The sequence below is a fragment of the Poecilia mexicana genome, unplaced genomic scaffold (assembly GCF_051168715.1).
Source record: "Poecilia mexicana isolate PSO_F unplaced genomic scaffold, ASM5116871v1 scaffold_11, whole genome shotgun sequence".
NCBI lineage: Eukaryota > Metazoa > Chordata > Actinopteri > Cyprinodontiformes > Poeciliidae > Poecilia > Poecilia mexicana.
In genome coordinates, this window is record NW_028263380.1 from 6556433 (window position 1) to 6576829 (window position 20397).

The 20397-nt window shown below is 40.8% G+C and overlaps 1 protein-coding gene across 1 annotated transcript in view; it reads left to right on the forward strand.

Annotated features, from left to right (window-relative positions):
• The window catches only part of LOC106922640 (triple functional domain protein), an 84007-nt gene that overhangs the window by 39432 nt on the left and 24178 nt on the right, over positions 1–20397 (forward strand). The window contains exons 6-25 of the mRNA XM_014995222.2: positions 260–364; positions 462–658; positions 2092–2344; positions 3995–4117; positions 5398–5589; positions 7378–7509; positions 8630–8860; positions 9364–9486; positions 10541–10732; positions 11066–11235; positions 13149–13323; positions 13720–13915; positions 15474–15640; positions 15728–15847; positions 15934–16125; positions 18008–18157; positions 18239–18353; positions 19422–19537; positions 19677–19799; positions 19880–20074. Coding sequence (XP_014850708.2) covers positions 260–364; positions 462–658; positions 2092–2344; positions 3995–4117; positions 5398–5589; positions 7378–7509; positions 8630–8860; positions 9364–9486; positions 10541–10732; positions 11066–11235; positions 13149–13323; positions 13720–13915; positions 15474–15640; positions 15728–15847; positions 15934–16125; positions 18008–18157; positions 18239–18353; positions 19422–19537; positions 19677–19799; positions 19880–20074 — 3267 coding nt within the window. The remainder of the gene's footprint in view (positions 1–259; positions 365–461; positions 659–2091; positions 2345–3994; positions 4118–5397; positions 5590–7377; positions 7510–8629; positions 8861–9363; positions 9487–10540; positions 10733–11065; positions 11236–13148; positions 13324–13719; positions 13916–15473; positions 15641–15727; positions 15848–15933; positions 16126–18007; positions 18158–18238; positions 18354–19421; positions 19538–19676; positions 19800–19879; positions 20075–20397) is intronic.

Sequence of the window (20397 nt, forward strand, 5' to 3'; positions counted from 1 at the left end):
TGTCTCCTTGCTGGGAGGATTTAGTTCTTTTATTTAAGGTTGAGAAACATGTTCCATTCAGAGGAACTCATTTAATAATAGAGAGTTCAGGGTTTTTTTTTGACTGCATATCAGAGATTTGTGTTTGATTAAGAAGCTGCCATTAATATTAACTTGAATCTTTCATTCCTGGAGACAAAATACATTTCTTGTATTTGAGTTGAAAACGAAAAGTTTCGACTTATCAAACGGCTAACCTCAACTTTCATCTCTGTACCAGACGGTCATGGTGTCGCTCGAGGGTTTGACGAAGGTTGTGGACCCCTCCCAACTGACGGCTGACTTTGATGGCAGCCTGGACTACAACCACGAAGAATGGATAGAGGTGAGACTGACCACCACCCTAAAAAACCCAAAGGAACACAACCTGTCAGATGGTGAATTTGGGCGATTAACTGGGTTTTGTCGTTTGGTTTGACCAGGTGCGAGTCGCGTTCGAGGAGTTCTCTGGTCACGCCACCCAGATGTTGACTCGACTGGAAGAGATGCAGGAAACTGTGTCAAGAAAAGACTTCCCCCAAGACCTGGAGGGGGCGAGGCGGATGATAGAGGAGCACGCCGCGCTGAAGAAGAAGATCATAAAAGCCCCAATAGAGGAGCTTGACACCGAGGGCCAGAGGTAAATGGATTTAATCAATGTGAAGCAAAAAGCATAAACCTAAATGTACAAATCTAACGTGCAACAGCGTTTTCAAAATCACTTGAACACTAGACCTCTCTTAGATGAGAGTCATGAGTTGTCTTATGTTTTTTTTTTCCTTTCTAAAATACTGCACTTGAAAGAATTATCTGCAAAACAGTCTGTGAAATTTCACAAGTTGAAAATAGAAACTTGAAGACTAGGATGCTGTTGTTGCAGTGCGTTCCTGTGAGTGTCCAAAGAGTGTGAAGAATACTTTATAAAATTATCCTCGGATAGAGGCTGGTAAAATAATGATCTCGTTTGTTCTTTGGTAAAAAAAAACAACATGGTTTAAGATGAAAGATGTGCTAAAATTATTCATAAACAAAGTATTTATAAGGGTGTGTTTACATCAGCCCTGCTTAACCTTTTTTAGTTGGACTTGAGTTTGTTTGCCTGGAAAGCCTGGTTCGTTAGAGAAGTGTGAATGTGTAATCGAACTCTGATGCAGCCAAAAGTTGAACTCTGGTCTGCCTACAAACTGAGGTCTATGTTGGATTGAAGTGAACTCTAGTGCAGCTAGAATGCATATGTGAATGCTAACGGAACCAAAGACTGCTCCAAAAGCAGGAAGTGGACTGTAGCGCATGGCATTCTGGGTAAATACAAGCAAAACAAATGCAATAGCCCAAAGACAGAAGACAAATCTTTCACCTGCTAAAATCTGACACCACTCCAGATTTAATTACATTTTGTGAAGGAGGAAGTTGCGCTCAGTGTTTTGTTCCGAGGTTTTTGTGTCGTTTCCTTGGTGCAGCCCACCTCAGACAGGGGTGAACAGGTTTGTTTGACACAGTGCAGTTTGAAAGCCAACTGCAGCAGCTGAAAATGTAACAAATGTTGCAACTTTGGTCCCAAATCAAAGGGAGTTTACTGGGCTATGATGTATTGAACACCTGAATTCTTTATGGCTAAAAACATGTTTGTTTTTTTAGGAATACTTTTAGCTAATCTGTTAAAGTTCTTTATTTAGGAAATGCAGATGAGCAGCCAAAAACACCCTGTCCAAAGTCTCGTAACTAATATCATATTGCTTATCCACTTTGCTCGGCTCTGTTATGACTTTATGACCTGCTGGTGATGTGGTAGACATTGACCATCTGTTAACAACAGCATTCTGTCATAAAGCTTTGGACTACCTGCCATATTGTTGCATATTTATTTCTTAATGGACGTAAATCACCTCTAGTTTCCAAATATGAAGCTAACAACACGACGCTTACGTCTACAGTGAGAATATTAAACTTCACGTAGCGCCTTAAGTGTGATTCAAATGCAACCTACTTCTGAATAAATTGCAAAATTATACTTCAAGAGCAAAAAGTAAGAGAATTTAAAAAAAAATATATTTTTGTTTAATCCGTGTCCAGGTTGCTTCAGCGGATTCAGAGCAGCGAGGCTTTCTCCAACCGCAACGGCAGCACTGGCGGCAGCAGCAGTAGCAGCAGCGGTGGCGGCGGCGGCGGCTGCAATGCCGACACCCAGGGCCTGGTCCCGCGCATCACCCAGCTGCTGGACAAGCTGCACTCCACCCGACAGCACCTGCACCAGGCCTGGCACGTCCGTAAACTGCAGCTGGATCAGTGCTTCCAGCTCCGGCTGTTCGAGCAGGACGCAGAGAAGGTCTGGATTGTGCAGAAGTGACCTATAACAAGAGCTGGTGATCAGTGCAGTGTGGGGCAGGCAGATGTCAATAATCAGCTAAAACTTAATTACGGCATCGATTAACGCCGTTTGTGGCGCTCGCACGAACTCGTGTTTGTGTTTTTACGTTCCTGTAAGGGGGGTAGGGTGGGGGGGTAAAAACCGAACGGATTCATCCGATTACGAGGCATTACGACAGATAATAGCTAAGGCAGCTAATACAGGTAAAGACCCGCCTCTCCTGGCTCCAACCCGAACGGCTCTGGCGATGACAGCCGCGGCAAAAAATAGAGACGGGGAGAGAAATTCAAAGCTCCATGTTTGAGTGATTGGAATAAAATAGCAGGCTGCAGCGGCAAGGAGGACTGCAGTATCGGATACACTGCAGCAGCAGGAGCTTGTTGCTAGGACACCATAGGCCACAAGTCTTTTTTTTTTTTTTTTTTTTTCAGGAGAGCACGAGAGGATGCCGCTAATAGAAAGCATTCGATTTCTGTGTATTCTGACAGCGCCGTGCTCAGTCTCACTCGGGTTCACCAGCATGCAGTGTCTCGCTTTGTTTTCCGACTTCCTGCTGCAATAAACTGTAGATGTTACTGAGGAGTAAGGCTGGGCAATAAGTCGATTTTATTGATTTTATCCATTAATCGATGGTTTTTTGGGGGGTTTGGGTTTTTTTTTTTTTTGGACTATTTAATTTTTGGGAAATTGGGAATTTTTTTTCACCCATGCACTCCTTGGGTTTCAGAGTGATGTTGACACACCCAGAGTCGCCATCATGTTGTTTTGACAAACGTTTCTATTTATTTGGACTTTGACTTCAGGTCAACTCTACCGAATATTAGCACTGGGCTATGATTGTTTTTCTTTTTAAAATAAAGTCATTAACTCAAGAATAAAGTTATGACATTACAAGAATACAGTCATAATAATTCAAAAATAAATTAGTTTGAGGTTAAAGTAAAAAAAATACAATAATACAGAATTAATATTACCAGGATATAGTTATATTGTTAGGAAAATAAAGTAGTAATTTTATGAGAACTCCTGCCTGAAAAATATGGTACCAGTTTTGTATATAAGGAAATATTTCTTCATCTTTTGACAGTATTAAATTATCAGTAGCAGAACGTTAAAACAGTTCAGAAAAAGATCGTGTCTATTTCAAACAAAGATCCCCATGAACTGAGGTGGTCGCCTCAGATCTCGATAACTTTATTGAAGCTTTTTTTCTCACTAAAACAACTTTTTCTTGTCATTTTAAGACGTTTTTTCTAGCATTATGACTATGCTCTTGTACTTAAACGAAGATTCTCGCAGCCTGGCGCTAATGTTGCGTCGTTCAACTCCCAGAAGGGATAACCGAAGTAAAAGCCACTTTTTGAAAAGACTATTCTGTCATTTCCAATTTCAGTTTTAGAAAATAATTTAAGAAAATGTATTCAAATCGGATCTGATATGAATTTTTTTTTTAATCAAAAGATTTTATCTTTTTACCCATATCGCCCAGCCCTATAGAGGACCCTGTCCATCTGCTTGCATATGCTCCCTTGAAGATAGTTAACTTTAGTTTTTTTTTCTCCTGTGTCTGTTTCTGTGTGTGTCTGTTTTGACATCTTCCTGCCTCAGATGTTTGACTGGATCATGCACAACAAAGGTTTGTTCCTGGCAGGCTACACAGAGATTGGCAACAACCACCCCCACGCTGTGGAGCTGCAAACCCAGCACAATCACTTCGCGATGAACTGCATGGTAAGACGCACACACACGCACACACGCACACACACACACACATGCATACACACGTACAGAAACACAGATGTTCAGGAGGAGCTAATGCTTTTCCGCCCACTAGGACTCCAGTCCATACCCCCTTACCAACTGCATAATCATATTGTTATTGCACTAAGTATCAACCTCTAGTTCTGGGTTCGGGTGTTTGTTTAGAGCAGCCTGCACATTTCACATAATCGCAGCAACACAACTAGGTATTAAGTAATCCTATTCTCTATTCACGATCGACCTTACATAACTATTATGAAATGGCTGAAGAGAGGAAATCGTCCGTCGGCTAAGGATTCTGGAGATTCTTCAGATTAATCTTTCATGTTTTTTAGATTTGTCTTTTTTATTGTGCATTTTCTTTTTCCACACAAAAAACCCTCACCACTACAACAACAAATTCCGACGAAATTCCCAAAGAAAACAACACGGTAGCTGCTTTTCCATTACAAATGTGCGTCAACACTCTGTCGGTATTCCATTAATGCAGAAAAAACACACAAGAAAAACTTTTTTTTTACATACCAAAACATGTACAAACAGGCACGGTAATTCACAATTGTGCAAATCTGTAGACGGCACATAGTTAGAAATTAAAACATCAAAGACAAAACCGGTTTAAATTAAAACATCAAAGACAAAACCGGTTTAAATTAAAACTGTTTTTCAATTATACTGTTATCACATCTCTAAAAATGAATTCAGGAAGTGTAATTTTCAGTTTGATCTCCGTTTTTAAGTTATTCCAAAATATTTTGTTTTTGTTGCATTCATGGGTCTATTGTTCCTGTTTCCTTTTTTTAAAAATTGAGCAATTATTATGATCAGTAAGGAAACGATTTCTTAGTAGTTCTTTGGAGAGGTAAATTGTATTTAAATTTTGAAGTGCCTTTATTTATCTTATTATTTATCTTTTAGGTCACACCATCCTCTTCCTGCCACTTCCTGTCATCTTTGTGTTTTCTGACAGTAGCAACAGCCGGTTGTTGATCATGTGATCAAAATACACTAATATCAATGTGACAGAAAAACCACCTCATCCTAGCGCGAAAACTTTTTAGCAAAAAACAAGTTTGTTTGTTTTTTTCAAAATTTCCGTGTTTCCATTCCATTAAGCAAATTTATTTTCATTCTTCCAGTTTGCGCAATTCCATGGTGAACGGAAACACAGCTATTGACAGCAACTACAAGTTTTTCCTTTAATTTTAGATTCCTCTTAAATGTTTTGCCTTTCCTCTCTCTCTCCACAGAACGTGTACGTTAACATCAACCGCATCGTGTCGGTGGGCAGCCGCCTGCTGGAGTCCGGTCACTACGCCTCCCAGCAGATCAAGCAGATCTCAGGTCAGCTGGAGCAGGAGTGGAAAGCGTTCGCCGCAGCGCTCGATGAACGCAGCACCCTGTTGGAAATGTCAGCCAGCTTCCATAAGAAGTGCGACCAGGTGAGTCTGTCTGACCTGTTCTTGCTTTAGATTATGTCTGCTTGTGTATGTATTTTATTTATTTTGGTTTTAGTTTCATTTATTCTTTCATTAAATGAATATAAACGTCCAGTAACAAACCCTTTTTCCAGTTGTTTTCTATAAGCGAACTGGCTGCTGCTGCCGCTCAGCGCACAGAACACGACCTCAGTATTGATCTGTTCATGTAACCGAAGCAAATGAGCATGTTGTTTATTCTCCGGTTACAGACTGTGACAAACAGGGTCTGACCGGTGCTGTAAAAGCTCTGCATTAGGAACCATCTGCCTGCTGAACTCGCACTCATAAATCTGCTGCTACTTTCAGAAACGCTCCTTTCAAAAGGATTTTAGATGCGAAAGCCGTTGCAAATGTTTTCATTTCTTATTCATTTTTTCAATCTTGATAACATTATCCAACTCGCACTGGTGGGTTGTTTTGTTGCACCCAGTTGATGTTTTTACTTATTAAACGGGCGCATTTGAACAGAAGACGGCTTTATTACCCCCAACTCTGCAAAGCGAAATTTATTTATAATAGATTTTATTAAAAATAAGGAAAATAAAGTCAAGGTAGCTGCGCTTAATCGTCTGTGCTGCTTAGTTGGTGCAGCCTGGAGTGAAATCTTCTCTAAAACGCATGAACAGAATCCTAAAGTGACTTCAGGTAACGCAACTCACAATTATTTTAGTAATCAATTATTCTGACGATTAATTTGATTAAAAAAATGTTCACATTCTGCAGATTTTTCATGTAACTACTTAAGCCTTGTTTTATACTATATCAGAAATACATAAGATACCAATAAACAAATAAATAATTTTTTTCAATAAGAAAATAAACATTTTATTGCCTAAAATGCAATAACAGCTTTCCTTTATTGTACCTTTGATCATTTGTATTTCAGGATGCATTTACAGCAAAAATAAAACTTCTAACATGAGAAATGCTCAGTGTAAAGCTGTAAGTCAGATTTACACTGGACTTCATTCAGTGTAAAGCTGGTGTGTTGATTATATATTGGATTAATCAATTAATAGTTTGATCGCAAAAGGTGCTTAATAGGAATTTTTCTTTTATACAAAATTAGATTTTGAACAGGAAAAAACTATGCCTCTTGAGGAGTTTTTTTCTACAGTTTTGTCTTAATTACTACTCTGGGTGAGAATTTTTTTTTATGAGTCTGTGTGCTCCAGTTAGCAGTTAATCGACTAAATTAGTTGACGATTATTTCAATAACCGATTATTCATGATTATTCCGATTAATCATTTCAGTCCCACTTTCAAACCGCAGCTCTCTTAATCTTTACGTCTTGGTGCTAAAACAATAATAATACAGTGTTCTGACTCTGAATTATTTTTATCCACAAGAAAATCACACCAATTGAAAACTTTCCCCGATGCAGGCCATTTCAACTTATATATATATATATATATATATATATATATATATATATATATATATATATATATATATATATATATATATATATATATATATATATATATATATATATATATATATATATATATGGAGATGTATTCAAGTTTAGCTTGCTTTCATTAAAAACCTCTGTCTATGATGTCAGTCTGTATAAATGTGTCCATGCAGGAAGCCACCTCAGACTAATAACTCTCTTAAAACTTTAAACTTCTACGTGTTTCAGCTTAGTAACAATAGAAACAAGCTGCGTCTTCTGTACTTCCAGTCTTCCTAAAGTGCAGCTCCTCTTAGCCTGACTCGTCTGTGTGTGTGCGTTCTCGCTTCAGTACATGAGTAATGTGGACTCGTGGTGCAAGGCATGTGGCGAGGTGGACTTGCCCTCCGAGCTGCAGGACCTGGAAGACGCAATTCACCACCACCAAGGCCTGTATGAGCACATCACAGCTGCCTACTCTGAGGTAAAACACTCTGCGCTGCAGAAATGTGCCTGAAGGCACGCTGTTCAGTCAGCTGCTGCTACATAGTATCCCCCTTGAAGTTTGCCTCAGTCGTACTCGGAAACAAATTCTGGTATTAATTAGTTCCACGTAAATGTGACGCCCCGCTTGGAAAAAGTGCTGGTGGCTATTTCTGCCAGGTTTCATTTTCTAAAGTGTTCTCTGATGTTGGAGCTTGGCTCGTGCAAGGCAGGAAAAGTCACAATGATTTGTTGATGGATGTCGGTCCGCAGCATTTGTTTACCTTCAAACATTGTAGCTGCCTGTTTACCAAAGACGGCTGTGAGTACGGGACTGAGTTTGACTTTTAATTGAGACCGATTTTAAGAAACACAGCTGTTACATGTGGAAATGTTCTCCATTAGGAAGAGAATGAAACCTATAACTAAACATATTATTCCATTACAAACATCCAGAACTTTTTTTTTCTTTCAGGTTTGTTTGTTTTTGTTTTTTTTGGTTAATTCTGTTTTTAGGATGAAACACAAGAACCTGAACTAAACTAATTGAACATTTGCAAAGTGTTCAGTTGAGCCCAATCTGGCTCTTGTTATGTTTGTAGAGCTCAGTTTCATATACCAAATGGAAGAAAATTTAGTTTCCAGTGGGTTTTTTTATCCTCCAAATTGTCAATAATTAAAACCAAATTACTAATAAAAATGTTAATTTGTTTTCAGCAAAATCAGGTGTGACAAATTGTCTTCAGAAGTCAACGAGTTACTAACTAGAAAAGATTAAATCTTCATCCATCCTCACATCAAAGTATAGTATTGGCAGCATTATGCTGTGGGGATGCTTTTGCTCATCAGGGAGAGTTGATCATTATAATGAAGCTAATTTAGTGGATCTGGGGAAAGTTAAAGGGACATGACTTGTTTTACCTCCTGTTTACACAATGATGCCCTAAATAAAACATGTGAAGTATTTACTTCTTCCAGAACTACTTTATACAGTGAACCTTAAGATAAATAAATAATTATAAAAATATGTAATAAATATGCCCATCAAGATTATTTTATTCTGGTAGTGGATTTTTAGCGGTCTTCTCCTTATGAGTAAAAATGTGTGAACATTTGTTCAGGTGAGCCAGGACGGGAAAGCCCTGCTAGACAAGCTGCAGCGACCTCTGACCCCGGGCAGCGCCGACTCGCTAACGGCTTCGGCTAACTACTCCAAGGCCGTGCACCACGTCCTGGACATCATCCACGAGGTGCTGCACCACCAGAGGCAGCTGGAAAACATCTGGCAGCACCGCAAAGTGCGCCTGCACCAGCGCCTGCAGCTGTGCGTCTTTCAGCAGGACGTCCAGCAGGTACGACACGCCGAAACACGCAGGATGATGCATTCGGAGCATCATCCTTCTTCTTCTCTTTTTTTTTTATTTTAATACATGTCACAAAAGGATTATATGGCGATTCAGTGAGTGGAAGAATTTAAATTTGGAATCTGCAGCTGCAGTCGGGAGCACGCCTTCATCACGGAGTCCAAATATGATAATACAGTTCCTGCCTGACAAAAAAAAGAAACAAACCCCGTGGCTGCTTCCGAGTGTGTTGACATGGCAACTGTTGCTGCGGTAACCGAACTGGGTCATATGTCCGTGCAGATGGTGTTCCTCCATTCACATCGTGACTGAATGCAGGACGGGAGCAAGGCTCAGAGTTTGTTTTTTTTCACAGAACACGACTTTACTTCGCATCTTAACAGTTCCACCACTCTGCAGCTCCGCTGTCACAGCGCGCCCCCTGGTGGTCGCCCCTTGTTCAGTCGCTCCCAGCTCCTTGGTGAATCTGGTGGGTTTTTTTTCCCTCCCAGGTTTTGGACTGGATAGAAAACCACGGCGAGGCCTTCCTCAGCAAACACACGGGTGTGGGAAAGTCCCTCCACCGAGCCCGAGCGCTGCAGAAACGCCACGAGGACTTCGAGGAAGTGGCTCAGGTCTGTGTCTGGATTATAACTAACACAGAGACGCTCTGCAACGCTAACTGTTCACCTTAAACATCTAAACATCTGCAAGCCAGGAATATTACTCAACTGTTATTGTTGCTTTTATTTTAGAAATAAAATGGAACCTGTTTGCATTAAAAGCAGGCTTCTGTGAGTTTTTCTACATTTGGTTGGCATAAAATTAAATATAAATCCCGACATCAGCTGGTGAGATGAAAATAGATGCAAATAATGGGAATAAATAACTTTAATGAACTCAAATTGGAAGTTTTATTAGGGATTACAGTACCCTAAAAGTTTTTTTCAGTAATTTCAGTATTTTTCTCCAGTTTTTTGCTCCCAGAATAGACCTCCATACTGGTAAAGTTATTCACAAAAATGCTAAAATCTAAAAATTGAATTAAATTGAACTGCTGACATAAGCACATGTTACATTTTTCTAAAAAACATTTTTTCAATTTACAATATTTAACTATAAGACCATAAATTTAAACCTGAACGCCTTAAGACAGAGTTTAGATTTTTGAACCACCTGATAAAAACTTTCTACCATATTACTTTGAACTTATATATATATATATATATATATATATATATATATATATATATATAATATTTTAACTTGTGATTTGCTTTTTGTCTAAAACATAAAGCAAACCGTATTAAAACTAGAGGTAAAAAGCTACATAGCATGACATCTGACAGTTAAAATGCCTCAAAACACTTGAAGGAAATAACAATTATTAATCTAGTTATTAGTTTTATTAAAACAAAAATCTAAAGACTTTAATTAGTGTCTTTGGATTTAAAATCTCAATGAATTCAATAAAAAAAAAATCTTCTGTAAAATCAGCCTCTTGATACTCTGCCTCCTGTTTCTGTTTGTTGCCTCAACATCTCTCTCTTCCTCTTCATCATCATCTGCATATCCTGCTTTTCACTTTGCTCCTCGGTGCCTCCGTCTCTTTCATAACAGACGTTTCGCTCGCTTCACGCTGCCCCCTTGTTGAAACCCACCTCTCTCTCCGTCTCTGTCTCTCCGTAGAACACTTACACCAATGCGGATAAGCTCCTGGAGGCGGCCGAGCAGCTGGCCCAGACGGGAGAGTGCGACCCGGAGGAGATCTACCAGGCCGCCCACCAGCTCGAAGACAGGATCCAAGACTTTGTCCGCCGCGTGGAGCAGCGCAAAGTCTTGCTGGACATGTCTGTCGCCTTCCACACGCACGTCAAAGAGGTGGGCAGGCGACGGTGACACAGCGCTGAAGTGGATGGTGGGCTGTGTGCCTGTACCGATGAGATGAGAGCTCTCTGAGGGAGGGAACAAAATTACCTGTTGAAGTGAAGCGTGGAGTACATTACATGTTCAGTCCAATTAGTCAGAGAAATATAAATAAATACTTTAGTGGAGGTATGTCTGTAGGGTCGGTTTTGTGTATAGATATCCAGCTTTACGTTTATAAATACTATGATTTACTGTGCGGTTACACGGATGATAAAAACCAAACACAGGGTCGTTCGTAATGAGACAAAAGCTGCTGCCTAGGCTGACGTCTGCCTCCGTCTCCAGCTGTGGACGTGGCTGGAGGAACTGCAGAAGGAGCTGCTGGACGACGTCTACGCCGAGTCCGTGGAGGCCGTCCAGGATCTGATCAAGCGCTTCGGCCAGCAGCAGCAGACCACGCTGCAGGTCACCGTCAACGTCATCAAGGAGGGCGAGGACCTCATCCAGCAGCTCAGGTGCAGAGAGGCGGGCCAAATACTTGAGATTATTCATCATGTTTTTCCCCCCAGTTTCTCTCTACCTGTCTGTACTCTGAGGCAAGTCTGTGTCAAAGATACGAAGTGATGACTCTCTTTCATTTTTATCTCTTCATGACACATTTTGATGTCTTTCTTTCTATACTTGTAGAGACGGAAAGGAGAACAGTAAGTTTACTGTAAAAGTGATGAGAGGACAGTTATTTTATATTTTCCACACTTTTTTTTTACATCTTGTCACATTGCAACTACACAATTGAAGGCTTTTTATTGAGAGTTTGGTTATTGACTTTTGGTTTTCAAAATATTTGACTAAAAATATTTACCAGGTTTTCACATTCAGTCCTGCTTAAACATTATTAAGTAGAATCACTTTTTGCCCCATTTACACTTTCAAGTCTTTTCAAGTTTCTCGCAGCTTTTGACGTCTAGAGACTTAATATTTCTTCTTTATGAAATAATTCATGCAGAGTCACATTAGATGAAGAGCTTCTGTAAGCATCACATTTTAATTCTTTTCACAGATTCTTCTCAGCTTGAGTAAGGTCAAGACTGTGACTGGGCCATTTAAACATTTCGATGTGTTTTAAGCTAAACCATTTGATTCTATCTCTATTTTTATGTTTAGTCGAATAGCACAATGTGCAAAATTGTGGTTGCATAGGACTTCTTTAGCACAATATCTGGTAGGTTGTTATAATTTACTTTGCATGTTTTTATGTTCAACTAGTTCATTGGATTTTTCCTGCACTTGATAACATATTTATAGATACTGAAGCTCTCTGAAGGTCATTTTTAACAATGTGATAATGGAATCAAATAGGCAAGTGAGGAAAAACATGGTGTAAATGTAAGCAATATTATAAATGTAATATTCAACAGTAATAATATCATGTGTTTTTTATAACTTGCTAAGTCAGGTCAAGGTTATTTGTGTAGCAAATTTCAACGACTAGGCAGTTCAAAGTGCTCTATGTCATCTACATCTAGACATTAGTCCTTTAATCTTGGATATTCTTCTGTTCAGGTGATAAAAGGCTGACTTTATAACTGTCTTTATGTGTCTCTGAAGGTTCAGGTCTGAGTCCAAAACTGTCTCGGCTGCAAAGTTTAGACACCGTTTACCTGAGTAAACCAGAGTACAACAAACAGTCGTCTTTGATGCTTGTCTTCTTCATCGTAGCTCTAATTCAGGCAGGAGTGGATTTGTAATTTGAAATAAACGTGTCAACACTCAACAAAGCTAAATATACGCTAAGAGAAATCTCCCTAGAAGACGTTAATGAAGTGCATTAAGCCCAAAAACGGCAAGCGGCGATGATGAGAGGCGGTGTGAGAGAGGTGGATGCGGCTGTCCAGCTTTATTTTTATGCAGAGGATGTTCCAGTGCCTCTCCTCACTCCCTCTTTTCTCTTTGTGCTCGCCACCCTCTCCCTGGCGACTTGGCTCCGCAGCGGGTTCTTACATAAGACCACTTTTATAAACGTGTGTCTAATTGTGCGCCACTCTCTTTCTCTCTCTCCTTCTCTCTCTCTCTCTCTCTCCGAGAGGGAACTGTAGCTTCACACACCTTCTGCGTGTAGGACTGAGCTGTTGGAGTGCACAACATGTTCTCCACCAACACCACCTCATCATAATTAGCCTTTTTGTGAAACCACTTGTGGATTTAAATTTCAAGTAAAAAGCCGATTAGCAAATTAGAGATAGCTTTAGACTCTTTTTATTTTTTAACGCTTCTTTTCCATGCTGGTGCTGCCGCAGCATTTTATACCAGCACAGCACTTTCCAGAGCAGCTCACCCTGACTGGCATGATGCCCTGCAGGATCTTTTATAGCTCCTCAGAGCTGCACTCTGCAGATTATGGCTTAATTGCGAATGTTTTTTCTTCCAGGGACTCTGCCATCTCCAGCAACAAGACGCCCCACAACAGCTCCATCAACCACATCGAGAGCGTCCTCCAGCAGCTGGACGAGGCCCAGGCTCAGATGGAGGAGCTCTTCCAGGAGAGGAAGATCAAGCTGGATCTCTTCCTCCAGCTGCGCATCTTCGAGAGAGACGCCATTGATGTAAGGGAGGCATGGTGAAACTGTGTGCTGTGAATAATAATATATGTTTTTAAAAAGGTTGGAGATTGATTTTTTGATGTCACAAGGGCGCATTGTAGTGTTTGGAGTTAGCAGTTAAAATCCCAAGACTTATCAGTTTGCCTGAAACGATTAATTGAGATTAATCGATTATTGAAAAAGTCATCATCTAATTTAGCGATTTAATCATTAATCGGTGCATACAGACAAAAAATATACCATTGGGTGAAAGAACGACAACTAAAACTGTACAAAAATATAAACATTTTTACTTCAAGATTAAAAAAAAGCAAGATTGTAAACATGTTTAACTTGCAGTGCATTGGAATGAGATTTCTTCTTTCATAGCGTCTTAACTTTTTCGTAATCCTTCATCAGATCATCTCAGACTTGGAGTCGTGGAACGAGGAGCTGACGGGTCAGAAGAGCGACTTTGACACGGAGGACTTGACGCTGGCTGAGCAGCGGCTCCAACACCATGCCGACAAGGCCCTGACCATGAACAACCTGACGTTTGACGTCATCCACCAGGGGCAGGAGCTGCTGCAATACGTCAACGAAGTCCAGGCGTCAGGTGAGCTCCCGCCTGCCTGTAAAAAACCTCAGGTCTTTGATAGATTATAGACATGTTGCGTGTTGTTGTCACCTGTGTGCCCAACGCTGGAGGGCAAAAAGACGATTCCTTTACTTGCTATCCATAGACAATCTGCCGCAGCAGGACTATTCTGTTACCTAAGTGAAACCTGAAGATGGAGAGATTATTAATTTAGTGCAGTGCGCCACAGGAAACGGGAAATAATGCAGAAAAACTGTTGAACTCAAATCAACAATTTTTTTTTCTTACGCTTTCTACACTACACACAGACCTGTTGCCACAGCAACTGATTTACAACAGCTCCATTAGTGCATCAAGATTCAACAATAAAAACCCACAAACATTTCCCACACAACAAACAGAACATTCAGTCCGTTACAGTATCGCGTCTTCAGGCTTGATATTTATTTTGTGATTCTTAATAAGTGATCGTCTGAACGCAGCTGTGGCTGATTAGCTAATTTAAACATCAGCTCCACTGATGATCTGCCAGAGTTGGTATGTGAGTCGGCTTATTTTTTTCAACTAAACAGAAACAAACCAAATTCTGTAGCACATCTGCATGTTAAGGTTGTCAAAGTCAAGTTAGCATATCTGACCTTCTTCCCTCTCCCTCTGTATTTGTTTAAATTAACACTTTTTCCTGACCTGTGAAATGTGACATCATCGGACCTCGTTATCTGATTGTCATTGTGTTGACGATTAGTAGCTAAGCACTACGTCCCTTTTTCTTTAGCACATCATTTTCTGTGAACAGGTTTTTGCCCTCCAGCAGGGAGCTGGGAACAGGATTTACACATATTACATTGAAACGTGTCTGTAAAGTTATTATTTTTTTAAATTCTTTTCCCTTCTTATTTATTTGCTGCCCCACATTGTGTGTTTGAGTGTTTGCCCACCACATCAGGCTGCAGCTCATGTTCAGCTCCGTGTTGCTACTGATTTCTGTGTTGGCTCCATTAGTTTTCTTGTGTAGGTGTCCCGGGTCAGATTCACTCAGAGTTGGTGATGAGAGGCTCCCACTCACCAACCATAATAACTCACCTGTGAACCTAAATGCTAATAGGTGCTGTGTGAGCGCACGCAAGGAGAGGCTGCATTATGCAACATGCAGTGAACACAGAAAATATATAAACAGAATATTAGTCATTTTGATCATCTTCAGGTTTACAGATGTGAATTTCTAAAAAAAAAAAAAAAATACATTTTTTAATGTTTTTATTCAGATAATTTCCTTACTCTTTGATTTTCCACAACTTTTCAGTTGGTATAACAAGACTCAGTTTGAAAACAGAAACTATTTTATTTATTTTTTTTCCAAAAGTGTTGTAAAAAAGAGCAAGTTAAAAGCTTCTCTGATCTTCAGACCATCTTAGATCAGAGTTTTATGTACATTGTAGGTTTTTATACTGAGTACTGTTACATGCCAAATACTTTCAAGTATTTTTTATGGTTATTACAAGCCTTTTTTACAAGTGTGGCCTGGTAGTCAGGTCATCTCATTGGAGGGTAATGCGACTGTCCCGTCTCTGTGCAGGCGTGGAGTTACTGTGCGATCGCGACGTGGACATGGCCACGCGGGTTCAGGACTTGCTGGAGTTCCTCCATGAGAAGCAGCGGGAGCTGGACCTGGCAGCAGAGCAGCACCGCCGGCACCTGGAGCAGTGCGTCCAGCTGAGGCACCTGCAGGCTGAAGTCAAGCAGGTTGGACTCGCACACACGGCTGCGTCATGCCGGCAGAGTTTTAAAGAGATGCAAATGAAGGCTTAGGCTTTGTTTTTGCCGCCTCAGGTTCTGGGCTGGATCCGAAACGGTGAATCGATGCTTAACGCCGGTCTAATCACGGCCAGCTCCCTGCAGGAGGCGGAGCAACTGCAGCGGGAACACGAACAGTTCCAGCACGCCATTGAGGTAAAGCCATACTGGATTTTCCCATTATTCCAGTTTTCTGCTCAGATTTGACTGAAGCCTCCTCTTCTCTTCTCGTCCCTCTGCAGAAGACCCACCAGAGCGCCCTGCAGGTCCAGCAGAAGGCGGAGGCTCTGCTGCAGGCCAACCACTACGACATGGACCTGATCAGAGACTGTGCAGAGAACGTGGCTTCCCACTGGCAGCAGCTCATGCTGAAGATGGAGGACCGACTGAAGCTGGTCAACGCCTCCGTGGCTTTCTACAAAACGTCTGAACAGGTAGAAGACCCAGTCACACTTTTTTCTTTATTTGTCTTTCTACTAAGAGGAAATTGTTGCATCTTTTTAATAGGACAAAAAAAATGAAATTTATGTTTGGAGAAATAAGATAAAAAACAATGCAGAGGAAAAAGTTGACACAAAAAATTTTCATGACTTTGATGGTTAAAAACAATAAACATCTGGTTTCTGTTTGGTTTTGTTATTGATGAATAACCTGACTGAGTTTTTCTTTCTGTGCTTTTCAACAATGTTGCTTTTGGTAGTTTATGGACAGTTAGCTGTTTATGTTAATGTCTCTTAGGGTGTAATATAGGGCTGAAACGATTCCTCGAATGATTCGAGTACCTCGATTACTAAAATTCCTCGAGGAAAATTTACCTGCCTCGAAGCTTCGTTAATTTATGTTTTATTAGTTAGCGCACCGTGTTCCGGCCGGGACTTCATTTACGTTGCGCGGAGCTCTCACTTCCGCCTCTGAGTTGTTGACAAAAGCTAAGTCTCAGCGGCATAAAGTCCAATCTTCAAGATTGGCCCGTGGGGATTTTATTGATTGATGATAATGCCCGACTTTTTATCGTTTTTGGGGAACCAATAAGCATCCTTAAAATGACTGGGGGAATGCCTGGAGTACGGCAGCATTTCTCCTCCGGGGCTGCTGGTTGAAAGCGAACGGCGGGAAGAGCGCTGAGGTGAGCGGATAGCCTGAACAGGGCGGGCGGCTGAGTAGCTGATGCTTACCGTGTAAATGTAGCTTTACCGACGAACCGCACAATAAATTTCATATCCCGGTCTGAAGAAACGGGTGGCGGAGCGCATCGTACATGGCTAGTAGATGAGTTTCTGAGTGTGACCAGTGAAGATGTCGTAAATATCCCGTATTGCTTCCCCCCGTGTTCGTCCCCCGGTCTAACGGTTCGTCAGTCCGCTGGTCTATTTCCTCCCCTCCACCCCATCTTACGTTCGTTCATTCGCCCTCTCCTCCCACTCCAGGCGGCATTTCCCGTATTTTCAAACCCAAAGCGTGACAGGTTAGGTAGCAAGGTGAGTTTAATTAATCTATTAAACTCACTGAAGATGAATACATAAACTAAAAGCTGGATTGTAGACATTTTTTATAAGCATATTTGTGAGCCTGCCTCTTTGTTATTAAATTCAATATAATTTCAGATTTTTCTATAACTTTTCTTCTGGTTAACTTAGAAAGTGAGCTATTATTGTTACAGGTTAGTTTTCTAAACTACAAAAAAGCAACTGTTAGGGATGCTCAAATATGAAAAATTGGACTGATATTGACATCTGATAGTAACACCGGTATTATGGCAGATTTACCAATATTTCATTTTATAATTTTTTTTATCCGATTACTCGATTAATCGTAAGAATAATCGATAGATTACTCGATTACTAAAATATTCGTTTACAACAGCCCTAGTGTAATATACCAATGTCATAATTTTTATTAATTGAAAAAAATGTGTTGCTAAAATTTTTTATTTTTTTGTCTGTTTTTTCTTATTCTTTTTCTTTCTGTATTATCTTTCTCTTTATTTTGTTCTTCCTTTCTTTCTGTCATTCTCTTTTTTTAATTTGTTTCTCTCTTTGTCTCTTTTCCTCTATTTCTTTTCTGTCTTTTTCTTTAATGGTTTCTCTTTCTTTCTCTTTTTCTATTTCTCTCTCTCTTTCTGTTGTTTTTCTCTTCATTTTTCTTTTTTCCTTTTTTTTTCCTTTTCTAGTCCTGCATTGTACCTACAAAACAGTATCCTATAAAAAAAACCCTAATACTGTAAAAGTATAAATAAGATGTTAAAACACGAAGCCCAGCTGCTGTTTCTGTCCATTTAAAGCGCTGCTCTGTGTCTCTGACTGACTTTGTGTTCAGGTGTGCAGCGTGCTGGAGAGCCTGGAGCAGGAGTACAAGAGGGAGGAGGACTGGTGCGGAGGAGCTGACAAGCTGGGACCCAACTGTGAGACGGACCATGTGACCCCCATGATCAGCAAGCACCTGGAGCAGAAGGAGGCGTTCCTCAAGGTGCGACGCGTCCTGTGAAAATGAAACCAATCCAAGTCTTTGGTCACACTTCTGCTCTGACTTTTCTGACGTTTCTGCCAGGCTTGCACTCTGGCCAGAAGAAACGCGGACGTCTTCCTGAAGTACATGCACAGAAACAGCGTCAACATGCCGGGGATGCTGAGCCACGTCAAGGCGCCGGAACAACAGGTTAAAAGTAAGTGATGGATAATTTACTGAAGGGAGCTGAGGCTGCGTTCATACAGCAGGCTCTGATGCTCAAATCCAGTTTTCATTTTTTTGCCTGGTCGTTCATACTATTAGAGGTTGTGACTGAATTTAGACTTGTGTGTGAATGATTTACATCCCCGATGTGACTCAGAACATCGTCACACAGCAGCGGACAGTTTATACAAATAATAGTGGATAACATGATTTTAAAGTTTATTCAGCATTGGCAGCTGACAGTATCACCAGATCATAACAAGACAAAGGAAGATAGTAAAAGGAAAACACAACTAACAGAGACAGCCTCATGTGGAGCATCGACTTCTACAGGAAAATCAGTTTGGATGCGAAGTCGGAGCCAGTCGTGGTGGGATTGGGATGCGATGCGGCTCAGTTACACAGACGTCTTCCAGAATTTTATAATTATAATTCTCAGCCACTGCTTACGTTCAATTTGTCTTCTGGTGCAGAATTATGACGCATGTCTCACATGAATGACGTAAAAGTCAGATAAAATGCAACATGACCTTTCAGACTGCAGACGCCTTGAAAGCAGTTGTATTCGTTTCTGATTCACAACAGCAGAAGGAGCACAATTCAGATTTTTTTTGAGGGTGAAAAGATAGTCATCTAGTTGTTCAGACTGTCACATTGGCTGGCTCTTTGGATGCAGCGTTAGAAGTTATTTATTTTGGTGAAAGCACGAATACAAGGATGTCTTAGTCAGCCTAAACAGAAAGCCAGTTCAATTATTAATACAAAAATGTATAATTAACACTGGGTATAGATGAGCAAATGAGCAAGATTACATGTTTTAAACTGGTTGAGCTGCAAAACAATCAAAGAGAGATTTGTTAAGTTAATTATTCATGGAGACTCAGGGTTCCTAAGTGGAAGAACTGTAGAAATGAATGCAATTGATTTACGTATTATTCACATGTGGATATGTATAAAAAGTGAAATAATTTACACTACTTCTAAAATCTTCCTGATTTAACTCGGCCGTCACAGAGTTAAAGGTCTCCACTGAAATCCTTCCTGTTTGTTTTGTGTTCAGACATCCTGAACGAGCTGCTGCAGCGAGAAAACAGAGTCCTGCATTTCTGGACCATGAGGAAGCGGCGGCTGGACCAGTGTCAGCAGTACGTGGTGTTTGAACGCAGCGCCAAGCAGGTACAGAAACACATCCAGAGACAGAAACCTGGAAGGCTGACGGGAATGCTGTGGTTTATTCAGAGGGAGAGGACACACAGAGACACGTAACAGTGTCAAACAAATGTGTGTGTGTGTGTGTGTGTGTGTGTGTGTCTAGGCTTTGGAGTGGATTCATGACACCGGGGAGTTTTACCTGTCTACACACACATCCACCGGCTCCAGCATCCATCACACGCAGGAACTCCTGAAGGAGCACGAGGACTTCCACATCACAGCCAGGGTCAGAGGTCGCAACAACACAGATTTAATGTCATCTTCTGCAGATTTGAATATTAAACTCACTCTGCTCTCCTTCTAAAGCAAACCAAGGAGCGCGTGAAGCTGCTAATCCAGCTGGCCGACGGATTCTGCGAGAAAGGCCACAGCCACGCGGCGGAGATTAAGAAGTGGGTGACGGCCGTGGACAAACGCTACAGAGATTTCTCCCTGCGCATGGACAAGTACCGCAGCAGCCTGGAGAAAGCCCTGGGCATCCCGTCAGACTCCAACAAGGCGGTACGGGTGATCGATGCTTAAAATCAGGGCTGGACGATGAATCTGTTTGAGCCATTAGTCAGATTTTTGGCATTTGAAAATTTAATTTGTTGAAATCTGGATTTGTTTTTTCACCATTTCAATCCTTGGGTTTCCATAGTTCAGAGTGATGTCACGACGCCCAGGGCGGCCATATTGTTTGACTAGCAGATTCTGTTCATTTAAACTTTGAATTCAGGTCAACTCTACGACAAATTATAAGGGTCATTTCTTTTGTTTTCCTTTTCTGTGAGAAAGCTATGATGTTGCATCAATACGGTCTAAATAATACGAGAAAAAGGTCC